The 16934-nt window shown below is 39.9% G+C and overlaps 2 protein-coding genes across 4 annotated transcripts in view; both read left to right on the top strand.

Annotated features, from left to right (window-relative positions):
- cobll1b (cordon-bleu WH2 repeat protein-like 1b) overlaps window positions 1-13923 on the top strand; it is a 101736-nt gene extending 87813 nt beyond the window's left edge. For both annotated transcript variants that reach the window (XM_060930130.1, XM_060930131.1), the window contains 5 exons: window positions 2030-2294; window positions 2398-2474; window positions 2660-4104; window positions 8415-8557; window positions 12335-13923. In XM_060930130.1, the coding sequence (XP_060786113.1) occupies window positions 2030-2294; window positions 2398-2474; window positions 2660-4104; window positions 8415-8552 (1925 nt within the window). In that variant the 3' untranslated portion in view covers window positions 8553-8557; window positions 12335-13923. The remainder of the gene's footprint in view (window positions 1-2029; window positions 2295-2397; window positions 2475-2659; window positions 4105-8414; window positions 8558-12334) is intronic.
- A 2927-nt stretch (window positions 13924-16850) lies between these two features.
- grb14 (growth factor receptor-bound protein 14) overlaps window positions 16851-16934 on the top strand; it is a 102885-nt gene continuing 102801 nt past the window's right edge. Inside the window, exon 1 of one of the 2 annotated variants that reach the window (XM_060930125.1) lies at window positions 16851-16926. Coding sequence is in view for 1 of the 2 variants with exons in the window: in XM_060930128.1 (XP_060786111.1) it covers window positions 16877-16926 (50 nt within the window). In the remaining variant the exon portion in view is untranslated. The remainder of the gene's footprint in view (window positions 16927-16934) is intronic. The other variant, XM_060930128.1, reaches the window with a different exon arrangement.

Below are 16934 nucleotides of genomic sequence, written 5' to 3'. Positions count from 1 at the left end.
ACAGAGCGCTCTGCAGAGAGAAGCTCTCTCTTTGAATACAGCTTCTGCACTCCAGTCCCCAGCGACAGCCCTTGAAGTGCTGAATGCAGCGGCTGGCGCAGGGAAGTGAGATGTCTTAATTAAGAGCGATCCACTCACTCTGAAGAACTGTGTGGCACAACAGCACTCTAGCCTGGCTGCTCCACTCGCACACTAATACTACTCCCATCAGCCTGTTATGTAAGATGCTCCTGGGCACCGCTTACGAGCAGAATATGAATCTCTTTATTAACACATGCTTTAAATGGCCACTGAGCCTACTGTGAAAATGAAGCAGATAGAAAAGCAGTTATGAGACAAAGATCCAAAGTTAATAAACAAACTACTAACAGTTATTCCACGAAATTGAGTCGTACATGAGCTAATAGCTGGTGAGACACAGAGTGCTGAGTTGGCTATAAGCCATGCACAGTACGATGAGATTGAGTGGAATAACTGTTTTATTCTATCCACATTCACTGGATTTTGAGAAACAGAGCATTTTTATTTTTTGCAAATTCGATAAATAAAAACTTTATACAAAACGTCTGACAAAATCATTTCCGCTTAGAATGTAAACAAACCGGCGAAATGACTAGCAATTTGTGAAAAATGCTATAATAATAATTCTTGAAAAATAAAAAAAGATACGTTCTTACCATGAAATACTCATCTCATCTCATTATCTCTAGCCGCTTTATCCTGTTCTACAGGGTCGCGGGCAAGCTGGAGCCTATCGCAGCTGACTACGGACGAAAGGCGGGGTACACCCTGGACAAGTTGCCAGGTCATCACAGGGCTGACACATAGACACAGACAACCATTCACACTCACATTCACACCTACGGTCAATTTAGAGCCACCAGTTAACCTAACCTACATGTCTTTGGACTGTGGGGGAAACTGGAGCACCCGGAGGAAACCCACGTGGACACGGGGAGAACATGCAAACTCCGCACAGAAAGGCCCTCGCCGGCCACGGGGCTCGAACCCAGACCTTCTTGCTGTGAGGCGACAGCGCTAACCACTACACCACCGTGCTGCCCCATGAAATACTTTTATTCCATATTTTGTTGCACTTTTTTTGTATTTTTTTGGGTTTTGTTTTCGAGTAGAGTTTTTATTTCGTCCTCAGTTAGTTCAGCAACACGCACCGCCATTTTGTTTTTCTCTACTCATGGTATATGAGCTGATAGCCGAGTAGTAAAGTAGCCAATCAGAGCGTGCGATTGCTCATATCCAGTCAATGTGGATAGAATAATAACCTATATGCAACCTGGAGTAAAGGCAGTACTTGTCTAGTACTTGTCTCGGTTTCAACTGAAAGCAGCTTTTCATGCACTTTTAATGATCAGGTTAAGTGCCTGGAAGCATAAAGAAGAAACCTAAAGAGGAGCCAAGGCTCAGAAAAGAAACAATGAAATCAGAAAAGTGAGTAATGAGCGCACACACACACACCCAGAGCAGTGGGCAGTTATGCTACAGTGCCCAGGGAGCAGTTGTTGGTTTGGTGCCTTGCTCAAGGGCACTTCAGCCCAAGGCTGCCCCATGGTAACCTAACCACATGTCCTTGGACTGTGGGGGAAACTGGAGCACCCAGAGGAAACCCATACAAACTCCACACAGAAAGGCCCCTGTCAGCCACTGGGCTCAAACCCAGAACGTTCTTGCTGTGAGGCAACGGTGCTAACCACTACACCACTGCGCTGCCAAGCCAATCGGATTGAAACCAGTATGTGCAAAGTTCTTCTATAAGCAGAGTGTCTGAATCTGTGACTATTTTTGACTCTTATTATGTTGGATCATGCAGATTATAAAAGAACTAAGGGTTCTTTGTGGAGGTGGTGATAGCATACTGAATTAAAGTCTTAAGAGTATTAATCTGGAAGAGTGGTGTCAGCTTTTATGTATAATAATGCTGCGATTACCTTCACCCTGCTATCTTCAGAACATTTGGATTTAAACTTGTCTTAGTGCTTTATTATGTCATAATATTAATGCAATGTTGCAGAGTTACCAACAACCCCTGAGGAGATCCCAGAGAATCAGGAGTCTTCTATCATCCTGGATGCCCCTGTTGTCCCTGTAAGCCCCAGTCCTGAGAGCTTGAGTGCTGTACCAGAGCTTCTAGAGGATGACAGTAGCGTCAACCTCTCTGTCGACATCTCTCTGGACTCTAGAGCAGAAACTGCCTCCCCAACTCAGGAGATAGAAAGTGTAGTTCCACCTAGGGAGAGCCCACAAGAAGTGCCATCTGATCTGACCACAGATGGCAAGTACGACAGTTTTGAGGAGAAGAAAATATGGGTGTATTTAAAAAATAAATGGTAGGATTGATGTTTGGGTTTCGAAAAATTCACATGATTTTTGTCTTGACAGACTAGCTGCAGACTCTGAGGTGAAACAAAATCAGCCAGAGGCTGAGTCCGATCCTCAGTTACAATCAACAAACAATGGTTTGTTGTTTCCTCTCTTTCCCCACTTTTTTTTTTACACCACTCACATACAGACATAAAGTAAAATGTGTAAAAGCATATACAATACATAATAATAACTACATTTTTAGGAGTAATCTGATTAAAGTGAAGTGCTTAGAAGGTGGTTTGACTGCTCAACTTTATTTTTTTCTCCTCTTGTACAGCTAGTGTTGATGAGAGGACTGAACAGGCATGTTTAACTGCTGAAAGTTCTACAGCAGTGAAGGAAGAGAACAGTACACCAGTGGATGCCACTCAGGGTTCTATACACAAAGTCACACACACCCAGCAAGCAGAGCCACAGGCTCCTCCTAAGCCCAGTTATACAGCAACTGCTGTACAAACAATGCCAAACCTGTCCTACACTGTGACCAGTGCAAGTCAACTACACACTGAAACTGAAACAGAGATATACAGCTCTACTGAGGCCATACCCATTCCGGAGTCAATCGTCTGTACGTCTGTAACCTTAGGGAGTCCAAAAAAGGACATGGCCACATTGACAGAAGATCCCCAAACACAAGAAATTCACCTACCTTCTACTCAAAGCTTTGATATGCAGACATGGACCTCCACTCACGTCCCTGAAAGCCCAAAATCCATTCAGACTCCCAGTCCTGAAAATCAAAAGTCCACACAGATTTCCTCAGCAACTAAACGTAGCAATTTACAGTACCTTGTTGCCACCGAGCCTAAGCCTAAGCCCTCAAATGAACTCACCCGTGAATACATCCCCAAAGTAGGCATGACCACCTACACCGTTGTGCCTCCAAGGTCCTTGGATAAACTACGCTTCTTTGAAGTGGCGCTGACGCTTGAGTCTCCCAGTGTGCCTGGAGTTCAGGAAGTGAAAGTGGAGTCTTTAAATCAAAAACCTACAGCAACAGCATCACCAGCAGCAGCATCTCCCACCAGGTTTGAGCGCAAGTCTGGCAGTGGCAGTGATCTCTCTCCATCCATTTCCCCAACTGTAGAATCCCCTTCAGACTCCACTTTTATCCCTCAGGCCAAGGAGAAGAAACTTCCCCCTGCCACCAGGCCCAAACCAGCTTCTTTCCGCTTACCGCAGCACAAACGAACACCTGGAAGTTACGTCAACTCAGCAGTGGTGCGCAGTAGGAGTTTGAGTGAGGAGAAGGAGCCTCCAGGTAGCCCGCAAAGAGAGAGTTTCCATGGGCTTATGCAGGAGACTTTCCCCCCTCCGCCACCACCCATCCAGTTGGAGGAGGAGACAAAGGCGACAGATAAGCAGCACATTTCTCCACCAACTTCTCCACTAAAGCAGGAAGAGATTGTGAGATCTAGTCCAGCTTCCTCCCCAAGAAAGACTGAAGTGTTCAGTGGTTCAGCACATTCAGTTTTGCCACGCCAAACGAGTTTACCGACTCCTGGCCTGAGTCTGGAAAAGCTGCGTAGTTTTGCAGCACCAAAGCCATACATCTCATTCACACCGTCACGCTTTGCTCAGGCTGTCAATACTGCAGTCAAGAGATCTCAGTCTCTTACCCACAATCCTGATAGGCTGCGTAGCCACAGGGTGCCTTTGGCGATGACTAGACGTTGTCCAATCAACGAGACAGACGAGTTTGTTGAACTACCCAATTTCAGGGTGAGTATGCCTTTTGTTTGGGTCTTAATTTTTCATGCAGACAGCAAGGAGGTTGAAAAAAAAAATTCAGATTTTAGGCTATTAGTAAAATATTTAGTTAAAAATGACACTCAGTATGCACAATTAGCCATCAAAGTCAATGTGATAAAAACAACAAAGTGCTCTTTGAGTACATCATTGTTAGAATTATGTACATATGTGCAATGTGTGTAATCACTTGCTGGAATGACTTGTGTCCTTCTCCTGAGCTTCTGTGACTGAGGTCATCAGCGAGTGTGCACAGCTATGCAGGAAAGCATTGTTCTTTTCTTTCAACCTGCACAATGTGCCATTTTTCCTTGGTGGCATCACAACACAACATCTCAAAGAAAAGCTTTTGTTTGATGATGGGATAGAGTGCGCATGCCATTGTGTTTACTGACAGATGATCCTGTGTGTTTGTTTCTCTTCTTTCATACAATATGTCGATGCATGTGAGGCGTGTCACAGTATCAATGTCTCTGTCACCAGTCTACTGCCTGAGGGGCAGCTTTGTGTGCGTGTGTGTGTGTGTGTATGTGTGTCTGTCTGTTTGTCTGTCTGAGAGAGAGAGAGAGAGAGAGAGAGAGAGAAATAACTCAGTGCCATTATCTGTCTATTTGTTAATTGCCCCAAATATCTACAGTATATCTGTATTTGGATTTAAATCTTAATTGGGTAAACACCAACCCCAAATCAGAAAAAGTTGGGACGGTATGTTGAAGTTGAATTTAAAACTGAAAACAATGATTTGTAAATAATCTTTGACCTGTATTACACTCAAAACAATTCAAAGTCAAAGAGTCCCATATATGTTCGTTGGGGAGTGCCTGTTAGAGAGCACACTCTGTCTAGGCCGTCGGCATGGTGAGGTAGGGTGGCCAGTTCCTTTACTCGCCGCCTTTAACTTCCCCAGTGTTTCCACCAGGTCCCCATTCACTGCTGGGTGGACAGGAGACAAGCTCCAGATCACCGTCCGAGGCAAGGCTCGAACCGGGGACCGTTCGCTTAGTGGTCAAGCTCTCTAACCACTTGGCCACTTTGCCTCCAAAACAATACAACAGCACGTTATTTGATGTTTTACCTCATGAATTTTACTGTTGTTTATTTTTTTTTTTAAATCAGCACTTATTTCAATTTTGATTCTTGCAACACGTTTCAAAAAAAGTTTGGACGGTAAAGCATTTGCCACTTTATAATGTCATTCCTTCTCACAACACTTAAAAGATGTTTACGGACTGAAGACACCAAGTGATGAAGTGTTTCAGGTATTATTTTGTCCCATTCTTTCTGCAAACAGGTCTTAAGGTGTGTAACAGTACAGGGTCATCATTGTTACATTTTTCATTTCAAAATTCACCACACATTCTGTATTGGGGACAGAAGGGACAGGCACCCTCTTCTTCCACAGCCATGCCTTTGTAATATGTGCAGAATGTGGTTTTGCATTGTCTTGTTGAATTCTCCCTAGAAAAGATGTCGTTTTGAAGGCAGCACATGTTGCTCCAAAATCTCAGTGTACTTTTCTGCATTAATGCTCCATCACAGAAGTGTAAGTTACCTTTGCCAAGGGCACTGACACAACCCCATACCATGACAGACCCTGGTTTTTGGACTTGTTGCTGGTAACAGTCTGGATGGTCCTTTTCTTCTTTGGTCTAAAGCACAAGGTGTCCATTTCTTTCAAATATGACCTGGAATACTGATTTGTCTGACCACGATACATGTTTCCACTGTGTGATGGTCCATCCCAGATGCCTCAAAACCCAGGGAAGTCCACAACACAGTTAACATAAGGCTTCCTTTTTGCACAGTAAAGGTTTAACTGGTATTTGTGGATGTAACTCTGTATTGTAGAGCTTGACAAAGGTTTTCCAAAGTAATCCTGAACCTGTGTGGTTATATCAGCGATAGACGAATGATGGTTCTTGGTAACAGTTTGGTTCGTCCTTTTTGTCTTTGGTCCAGAGCCTATGTGGTTATTTCAGCGATAGATAAACGACGGTCCTTGATGCAGTGCCGTCTTATGGATCAGAGATCACAGGTGTTCAGCTTAGGCTTGTGCTCTTGCCCTTTATGCACTGAAATTCCTCCAGATTCCTTGAATCCTTTAAAGATATTATGCACCATTTGAGGGTGAAATATCCAAATCCCTTCCTATCGTTCTTTGAGGAACATTGTTTTTAAACATTTCAATAATTTTCTCATGCATTTGTTGATGAACTGGAGATCCTCGGTCCATCTTTGCTCCTCAAAGGCTACGTTTACATTACGTCGAATCAGCGGATCATCAGATTAACGTTCTTAAAACGATTCGCGTTTACACTAAAACCGTTAGCCGTGCACACAGCAACACCAATACGCGGATACGCTCGGCTCCGCAGGCATCCTGCGCTCCAAATCACTCCGCCCTGAACAGCGAGTGCCCTCTGGAGGGTGCGCACTCCGGCCCTGCGCAGCTCACAGAGCGCGCGAGTGAAGTGAACAAGCCACGATTCGGGACTGAGCCGCTGTGTGTGAGATCCCAGCGCATATCACTTATTACTTGCAAGTGGAAGGATGGCAAGCCTAAAGACAATCATAACTACACAATGGGCAGTATTTGCATCAGTATTTGCAGTATTTTCATACTTTTATACTCTTTAATGAAAGGTGATACAAGGCGGAAGTCTGCGCCGTTTTTCAGCAGTCGCGTCACATGACCAACGCCAGCGAATCAGGAAGGTGGATGTCACAGTGACGTTGTCCAATGAGACGCCAGCTAGAGCTCAGCACAGCGTATTCGCGTATTCTCAATGTTTACACAGCACCGGAGCTGATACGATCTAGATTGAATACGTGGACGCTGGCGGATTCCCGTTTCCCTGCTTTTTCAGGGGGGTTAATGTAAACGGACAGTGCATCCGCGAAGAAAACGAGACAGATACGGTCTAGTGTAAACGTAGCCAAAGACTAGGCCTTTCCTGGATACTGATTTTGTACCAAATCCTGATTACAATCACATCATCATTTAATTGTTTTACCTCATTACTTGTCATACACAGGGCGGCACGGTGGTGTAGTGGTTAGCGCTGTCGCCTCACAGCAAGAAGGTCCTGGGTTCGAGCCCCGGGGCCGGCGAGGGCCTTTCTGTGTGGAGTTTGCATGTTCTCCCCGTGTCCGCGTGGGTTTCCTCCGGGTGCTCCGGTTTCCCCCACAGTCCAAAGACATGCAGATTAGGTTAACTGGTGACTCTAAATTGACCGTAGGTGTGAGTGTGAATGGTTGTCTGTGTCTATGTGTCAGCCCTGTGATGACCTGGCGACTTGTCCAGGGTGTACCCCGCCTTTCGCCCGTAGTCAGCTGGGATAGGCTCCAGCTTGCCTGCGACCCTGTAGAACAGGATAAAGCGGCTTGAGATAATGAGATGAGACTTGTCATACACACTGTCCCAGTTTTGTTTTTTGGAATGCGTTGCAGGTCTGAAATGCGGGAATGGATGTATATTAACAAATGAAATGAAGTTGACCAGCCAAAAAATGAAATATCTTGGGTTCATACTGTCTGCAATCAAATACAAGTCAAAGTAAATTTAGAAATGTCTGCTTTCTGTTTTATTATTTTTGCATTTTCCATACCATCCCAACTTTTACTGATTTGGGGTTGTAGAAGGATCAATCAAATCTATCTGTCTATCTGTCTGTCTGTCTATCTGTCTGACCCCCATTAGAAAGAGGTAGAAAAAGCCAGCACTGTCAGCTTGTTCTGATACTTCTACATTACTCAATTTCATAATTTGTTTTAATGAGAGATGTGCAGTTATTTTATTTGTTTGTACCTGCCCACAGTATTTATGGGTTTAGTTCCAATTCCTAAAATATGAACAAATTAGTAGCCTCATTTAAAATCAAATCAAATGATTTCTAAATTTACTTTGTCTGTCCCACAAGCTTCGTACTCACTCCCTTCAGACTTGTGCCCATATTACATGAAGTTTGCCTCCTATTTTTACAAAACACCTCCTATTTGTGTCTGCATCTGTATTCATTTACAGCATATTATCTGTTCATTCAGAATAATGTATTGATATTTGATTACATCCCCAGCATACTATGAGTGTAAATGAACATGACAGGAATGAGTGCCTTTTTGTGTGCTTATATTTAATTTTTGTGATGTGTGCACACATGTGCATATGATTTATCTACTGAAGGAGCATCTTTCCATGAGGGACAGAACAAACGGGTAATGTTTGTACACATGTCTCTGAGTGCTGCCTGCATGTGTGTATATACTGTGTATATGCTGTGTAGGATGTGGACAGAGGGAATGGACAGAGGAAGAGCAGCAGTGACTCCTGTGTTTCTCCAGTTGAAGAGACTGAGGAGGTGTGGAAAAGGAGAACACCTGATCTCTCCTCAAATAGTGGATCTAACGCTCACTGCGTCTGAGTACCGTAAGTATAATGCCTCTTATTATTCAAAGTTGCTGAGAAATGAATGCAGACTCAAAGATACAGAATGATGCACAAACGAATTTGCATCTGAAAGAACAACTAAATGAGCAGTGACCTGAGCGCAGTTGATAAATCGGCCTCAGCTATGCAGTCACAAGCTCCCTTCCATATGTCCCTTATTTACATATTATATGCACATGGCCCAAGTTTATTCTCATATAAATCTCATTTATAATAAACATACCCTACTTTATGCAGGTGTTATGACAGTGAACAAAAAACAAGAAAGCATTTCACAGGCTATAGTTATCTAATATCTGAAATGAGTATATAGGAAGGGGAAAAAAATATAAAACTTCCTTTTAATTTAATTGCTGATGTGTACAAACTGAAAACATGAAGTAAAGTACATTATTAACACAGTTTCACACAGCAGTCCTTTGTTTTTAACTTAATGACATCACGTAGGTGTACAGTATATAGACAGTATAGAAGTGTGCTGCTGTTGAGATCTGAAATCAATTAGAAAACTGAAAACGTTCAGCGGAATTTACGAATCACATTCGACCACATGCAGTATCGATGAATAAAGGACAATGTCTTTTTCATAAAGTCATGGAACCATTAAGCTTTTTTTCATATTTAATGTATGTTACAAAACTTGCCGAAAGCCATCTGAACACGAGTTATCAATTTTTATTTCAGTATATGAAAAGCTTAAATTCAACTAAAACCTAAAGCAAATGTTATCATTAATACTAATTAAAATAATGTTAAGTGTGTAGATTTTGTAGGTGATAAAACTACAAATGAAAAGTAATAAAAGTAATGAACTGAAACTAAATTGAACAAGTGTTGCCAGGCAAAACAAACTTCACCTGGTGGCACTTACGATGAATATGAAGGAAGATATTGCAAAAAAAAAAAAAGGTACCCTATGGGTACATGTGGCTACTGCTTATAAATAAAATTGTTTTCTGATACCATGTCCATACAGTAAATATAACATATATATTTATTCTATGAGGCAGTAGCCACAAAAATGAAGCGTAATCCAAAAACGAACAATTTAAAAATCACAGAAGTAAAATATACCATGTGTCTGTACTTTATATTATTCTACTCTTATCTCTTACACTTTGCGAAACTGAAACCGTCAAACCGAGGCTGACATACACACGCTGTCGCCATGACCGAAACTCTTATTTCCCGGAAATGGCCTGGCGCTAGAGCTCAATGGAACGCACTTTCCCTTCTAATAAGCATAAGCATGTCTGAAAGCAATTTCTTTAGTCTAGTCCATTTATTTCAAATGGTGAACCGAATTGTATACACTCACCAGCCATTTTAATTGGAACACGTGTATACACATGCGCAGTGTGCGACTGTTACACTCTTATATTCTTACAGCACGATGACATCGTGGCTAGCGCCTCTATATGAGGCAGTAGACACAACAAATATGATTTTGACCTTTTTGGTGACCTTGACCAGATGACCCTCAAAATGTTGGAGGTTCTATTTGAGACCAATGCCCATCTATCCTGAAAGTTTCATGAAGATTGATCTAGACGTTTTCCCGTAATATCGTTAACAAAAAAACAAAGAAACCCCATCGAAAACAATACCTCACCCCCTGGTGGACTCCATCCCAGGTGAGGTAATTATGTAGGTAATTCAAAATAATATCGACCTAAATTTTTCAGGGGAAAAAATATATATACAGTACCTGTCAAAAGTTTAGACACACCTTCTAATTTTTTATTATTATAATTAATTAAAAGACACTTCATGTCTTAAAGTAATGAGGGATGTTGTTTCTCTTTACTTAGTTGAGTGGTTCTTGACATAATATGGATTGCTACAGTTGTGGAATAGGGCTATTTACTGTATTGTTTATTATTTACTATTTAGTATTTGATCTCAAATGCATTAAGAAGGCAAGAAATTGCACTAATTAGCTTTTGACGAGGCACCTGTTAATTGAAAAGCATTCCAGGTAACTCCGTCATGAATCTCATCTCATCTCATCTCATCTCATTATCTGTAGCCGCTTTATCCTGTTCTACAGGGTCGCAGGCAAGCTGGAGCCTATCCCAGCTGACTACGGGCGAAAGGCGGGGTACACCCTGGACAAGTCGCCAGGTCATCACAGGGCTAGAACCTAAAATATGAAGCATTTTGTTTTTAATACTTTTTTTGTTTATCACATAATTCCATATATGTTCCGTATGTTATTTCATGGTTTTGATGTCTTCAGTATTGTTCTACAAGGTAGAAAATAGTCAAAATACAGAAGAACCTATGAAAGTGTAGGTGTGTCCAAACTTTTGACTGGTACTGTATATAATAATAATAATAATAATAATAAATACAACATTTTTCTGGGCAGCACGGTGGTGTAGTGGTTAGTGCTGTCGCCTCACAGCAAGAAGGTCCGGGTTCGAGCCCCGTGGCCGGCGAGGGCCTTTCTGTGCGGAGTTTGCATGTTCTCCCCGTGTCCGCGTGGGTTTCCTCTGGGTGCTCCGGTTTCCCCCACAGTCCAAAGACATGCAGGTTAGGTTAACTGGTGACTCTAAATTGACCGTAGGTGTGAATGTGAGTGTGAATGGTTGTCTGTGTCTATGTGTCAGCCCTGTGATGACCTGATGACTTGTCCAGGGTGTACCCCACCTTTCGCCCGTAGTCAGCTGGGATAGGCTCCATCTTGCCTGCGACCCTGTAGAACAGGATAAAGCGGCTAGAGATAATGAGATGAGACAACATTTTTCTTCACTTTAATTGTGGCAAAATTCCACCCACTAGCTAGTTGTTCCCTTTAACACAACACCAATGATTTAAAATTGAATACTGTTTCAGAGATGCCATCATACACAATTTGAAGCACAATTATGGTGCTACATGTAGACCTAAAAGTAATACGTTTTTCAACTGGTTTTGCCCATGTATTGATCAGATCAACGTATTTTTGGTGTTCAGACTGTTCCACATGTCATTGTTTACACTGATTTGGATAATTCCAGGAATTTCCGTATCCTTATGTTAGTTGCGCTGTGATTGGCTAAGCAGTGATCTGGTTCATGCTCTTGGCCAATCACAGCACGTGTTAAATGCAGTGCTCATCTTCCAGAAAGCAAACTGTCTTCATCGGCCGTGTTCCAGAACTGAAACTTTCGATTTCTCTCACGAACTAGTGTCAGGTGTGAAGTGAAGACAGTCATACAACAGACGTACACTGGTGAAAGCAAAGTCAACTACATACAACAAATCTAAGTAACATCAGCATGTTCAATTTAATTAAATTTTGTATGGATGGGCATCTTTCAGTACTGACTTTATTAGACTGCTGCATAGTTCAGGAAGTAAATACAGTATTAATTTTGTTGTTATTGAAAAACCTATACATAAATCTTTTGTCTTTTACTCTGGCTTTTGTTGTTGATCATGATGAAACTACTGAAACACTGTATTACAGTACAAGCTCAGTTATCTGAACATCCTCTTAGTTCGCCAAACTTTTTCTCCAGAGAGTTTGGACAATTGGGCTTATACTGTACAGTAAACCCTGCATTTATTTTCTTCAAAAAGTAGCTAAAAATGGCCTGGATTGCATCTCTGGGCTTCCCTGAAATTTGGTTTCTGGGGGCTTTGGCCTAATAAGAAGTCTCACTTCGCTTGGCTTCACCTCGCTACACTTGGAGATGCTACTGTTTTTCATTTGTCAATGTTGGCATCTCTGCTGTTTGTCTAATTCTAACTGAAGGTTGTGTGTATTAGGTTGCAGGGATGTTGGTGTCTCCTGCGATGTGTCCAGTATCGAAGACCTTCCCTGCACAGAAACAGAGTATTTAACCACTTCTTTAGCTTTAACCTTTATGCCACATTAATGCCTTAATGATCACTTTTTGAGCTCAGTGCCTTTACACGATGTCCTCAACCCCAGTTCTCCTTTTCCATCCACTGTGAGGACACTCCAGCTCAGTGCACCTGAACTAGGAATATGACAGGAGGACCACAGCTCTGTAAATGAGTTTTTGTTTGTTCTAATCCTCTGTGTTTTCCCTTTTCTAATGCTTGATTGAATTACTCTCCTGGAAGTAACATCTGTTGAGCAACACTAAAAGAACATGCCATTTGGTGCAGTGTATATATAGCTGCTAGAAAAGAGATACACAACTTGTACTTTCAGTGCCGTAGCTAGTCTGCTAGCTTTTTGGATACTTAGCAGTTTGTAGAAAATGTCACACTCAGCTAAACCTGAGAGTAGCCAATGATTTTAAATCGATAATGGTTTTAATTTTACATTCATAAACTCTCATTGTGTTGTATTACAGTGTTAAAACTGACATAAGCTAGCAGGGCATTCTTGGAATACATTGAAAAATGGTTGCTAGAAATTATTTTCAGAGAACGTTCCATGTCTTCTATTATTTGGGACAGTGTTCTAGTAAGAACCGACTCGGGGGGTGTTAATTCGGGTTTTGATAATTAGTGGATCAAATGAAACAGGTGCCCTAGAACATAGAACAAAAATAAAATGCGCCCTGTTCTGCTGGAAATGTCCATGCGCCCTCTTAACTGTACTTTCGCTCCCCTTTTCTGTCTGCAGCACGTCTTCGAGCAGGTGTGGAAAATCGTACTTAGCAGTAGTTAATACAGTAGTTCATACAAGCTCTGTGCTCTAAGCAAACATGTAATTCTCCTGAGGGAACAAGGTCACTGGCGTTAAAACATCATTATACAGGCAATTCACAGCATTTGCCATTTTTCTTGACGACACTTGTTGCATTTATTATAGTTTCTATCTCAAATGCATTATATTAAGATCCTTATTAATTCTCATGTTCCTGTTGATTCCTGTTGATTCTGAACCTGATATTTTATAGGATTTTCATTCTTTATGAATATGTTCTGTTTTTTTGGAAGATGGGTTGTTTTATTTGTGTGTGTTTCCCTTTAACTTATTATGTGTAGTGTGTAGAGTACTGTGATTTTCAGTTCATGAGGAAAAGGTACTCAGATATGCCAGCCTGGTGGTGCACATACTTGTGTGCACGTGTACTGAATGCATACCTTTAGTGCAGCTAAACATTACTGGTGAACATTACATATCTCTAAATTACATGGATCACAATGAAGTAAGCAGTATATAATGGCATGTAACTGCACACATATATAATAATGCATTACACATATGGGGGTTACATGTAACAAACAGGTATGATGTCTGAAAAAAAGAAAAAAAAAAAGCTTTTTAACAAAGCTGAGCACAAAAAGAAAGACACTGGTCTGCTCATATTTGTTTTCAGATACAGTTCTGCTGTAATATATTTCCAAACTGTGCATTAAAGTGGAATGCATAAAACTTTCATGACTGTTTTTGTTGTGTTTTACAAAGTTGTATCTGTTTATCACAAGCTTTCGCAAGCAAGTATCACAGCAAAGCATAGCATACCTTTTAATCGAGATACAAACAATGCCCTATTTGTGGATGGGCTTGTGACGAGACATCAAAAATAAGACACGTATATAAAGCACAATCTATAATATTATGCTTATTTTAAAATCATATTGAACATGAATGTACACTATTAATGCAAAATATTTATATCAAACCGAGGCTGACAATTTAAATGTTTAAAAATTAATCACTGTAGGTGTGTACTCAACGCTGACTGTTAATGCAATACGTTAGATGCTGTAAAACTGGAAAATAATGTGAATATTTACTCAACGATGTAAGGGTTAAAGAAATGCTTCAATGTTTCTTGAACACTATAAAAATTAATGCAGCTCTGAAGGTGTATATTCAACACTGGAATACTACAGTTCATGTAGTTATTAAGGTTAATGCATTTAAAATGCCATTCTTAGACCACGACCTATTTGTACTATGAGTTTGTTTTTGAGGAGACTGCTAAGCAATTCTGTAACTCATTCATGATAAGGGTGTCTTAAATGCTACAAGTGTAAATGTAATTTGGTTTGAAAAAGGGGCCCATGAAGGAGCTGCTGAAGCCCAGTCAAGAGAAAAGTGTTGGGTTTTTTTAAGCAGTGGAAATAACAAACCACCATCATCAGCGTCAGTATATTTATTATTGAGTTATTAGTATGTTCGAATCACTTGACTTGAATAGGCCTATAAATAATTTCAGCTTGGTCCTCAGACGTTCTCTTGATGGAAAGTTTAGGAATATAAGTTCCATAATTTATTAATGCACACATTTACATATGATCCTAAAATTTTAAATAGTTGGGTTATGTACAGAATGTTCATAAAATCAGCTTAAATCTTGACTGATGTGTGGATATTTTTTTAAAAGAGCCCTTTGCTGGGAAAAAAAAAAAGGATAACCTCTGTATTAGAGGATTATAAGCATGTGGCAAGTCCCCCACCTCCCAAAACAGAGCTAATGCAAAGCTCTAGTCTAAACCAATATCCAGCCCTGCAGATTTGTATACATTTGGCTTCATTTGTTTGACACATTGGTGCCAAGTAGGCTACACAACTTCAGTTAAATATACAGTATCAGTCAAAAGTTTGGACACACCTACACTTTCATAGGTTCTTCTGTATTTTGACTATTTTCTACATTCACTGTAAAAAATAATTTGTTGTTTTAACTTAAAAAAGTTAGTGCAAGGGTTGCCTTAAGGGCTGCCTTAAAATTTTGAGTTCACTGAAATTAATATAGTAAGTTCACAACAATTTAACTTACTATGTGAATTCCAGTGAACTCAAAATTTTAAGGCAGCCCTCGCACTAACTTTTTTTAAGTTAAAACAACAAATATATATTTTTTACAGTGTTGTAGAACAATACAGAAAACATCAAAACTATATGGAACAGAAATGGAACTGTGTGGTAAACAAAAAAAAGTGTTAAAAAACAAAATATGTTGCATATTTTAGATTCTTCAAAGTAGCCAAAGTTTACCTTGATTGCTCTTTACAAACTACTGTCATTGTCTTAACCAGCTTCATCAGGTAGTCACCTGGAATGCTTTTCAATAAACAAATACATCTCGTTAAAAGTTAATTAGTGCAATTCCTTGCCTTTTTAATGAATTTGAGCTGAAACAGTAAATAGTAAATAATAACAATACAGTAAATAGCCCTATTCAACAACTGTAGCATATAGCACGTTATATATATATATATATATATATATATATATATATATATATATATATATATATATATGCCTTCTTAATTAGTAATGAAATGTGCTATATGCCTTCTTAATGAATTTGAGCTGAAACCGTAAATAATAACAATACAGTAAATAGCCCTATTCAACAACTATAGCATATAGCACATTATACACAAGATTATATATATATATATATATATATATATATATATATATATATATATATATATATGCCTTCTTAATGAATAATGAAATAATATGTATAATGTGCTATATGCCTTCTTAATGAATTTGAGCTGAAACAGTAAATAGTAAATAATAATACAGTAAATAGCCCTATTCAACAACTACAGCATATACATTACACACAAGACTATATATACACACACACACACACACACACACACACACACACACACACACATATATGCCTTCTTAATGAATTTGAGCTGAAACAGTAAATAGCCCTATTCAACAACTATAGCATATACATTACACACAAGACTATATATACACACACACACATACACACACACACACACTAATGAATTTGAGCTGAAACAGTAAATAGCCCTATTCAACAACTATAGCATATACATTATACACAAGATTTTATATATATATATATATATATATATATATATATATATATATATATATATATATATATATATATGCCTTCTTAATGAATTTGAGCTGAAATAGTAAATAATAATAATAATAATAATAATAATAATAATAATAATAAGAATACAGTAAATAGCCCTATTCTACAACTGTAGTAATCCATATTATGTCAAGGCCCGAATAGCTAATAAAGAGAAACGACATTTATCATTACTTTTAGACATGAAGTATCTTTTAATTCATTATCATAAAGAATTTTACGGTGTGTCCGAACTTTTCACTGGTCCTGTCCGTGAAAATAAAACAAGCAGACTGTTTGTGGTATTCCGGTGTCCCTGCAGGACTTCCCGTTGGCCTTTAGAATGCTTATTCTTTCTTTTTTGCTTCTCCAGACACATAAATACAGATCAGTATTTTCATATTATACAGCGCTTTATTTATGCTTGAACGTCACCGCGACGTGACGTAAGCCGTATGTGTGACTAATAACAGGCGGCCCTTTAACCCCGCGCGAGCGCGCGTCCGGTTACCGGGTAGCGATGGGAGCACGAGGAAGAGAGCCCGTGCCGAGCGCGAGCAGCAGCAGCAGGTACAGTG

The sequence above is a fragment of the Neoarius graeffei genome, chromosome 9 (assembly GCF_027579695.1).
Source record: "Neoarius graeffei isolate fNeoGra1 chromosome 9, fNeoGra1.pri, whole genome shotgun sequence".
Lineage (NCBI taxonomy): Eukaryota > Metazoa > Chordata > Actinopteri > Siluriformes > Ariidae > Neoarius > Neoarius graeffei.
The sequence above is the reverse complement of the archived record's forward strand: the minus strand, read 5'-3'. Positions and strand labels throughout refer to the sequence as shown.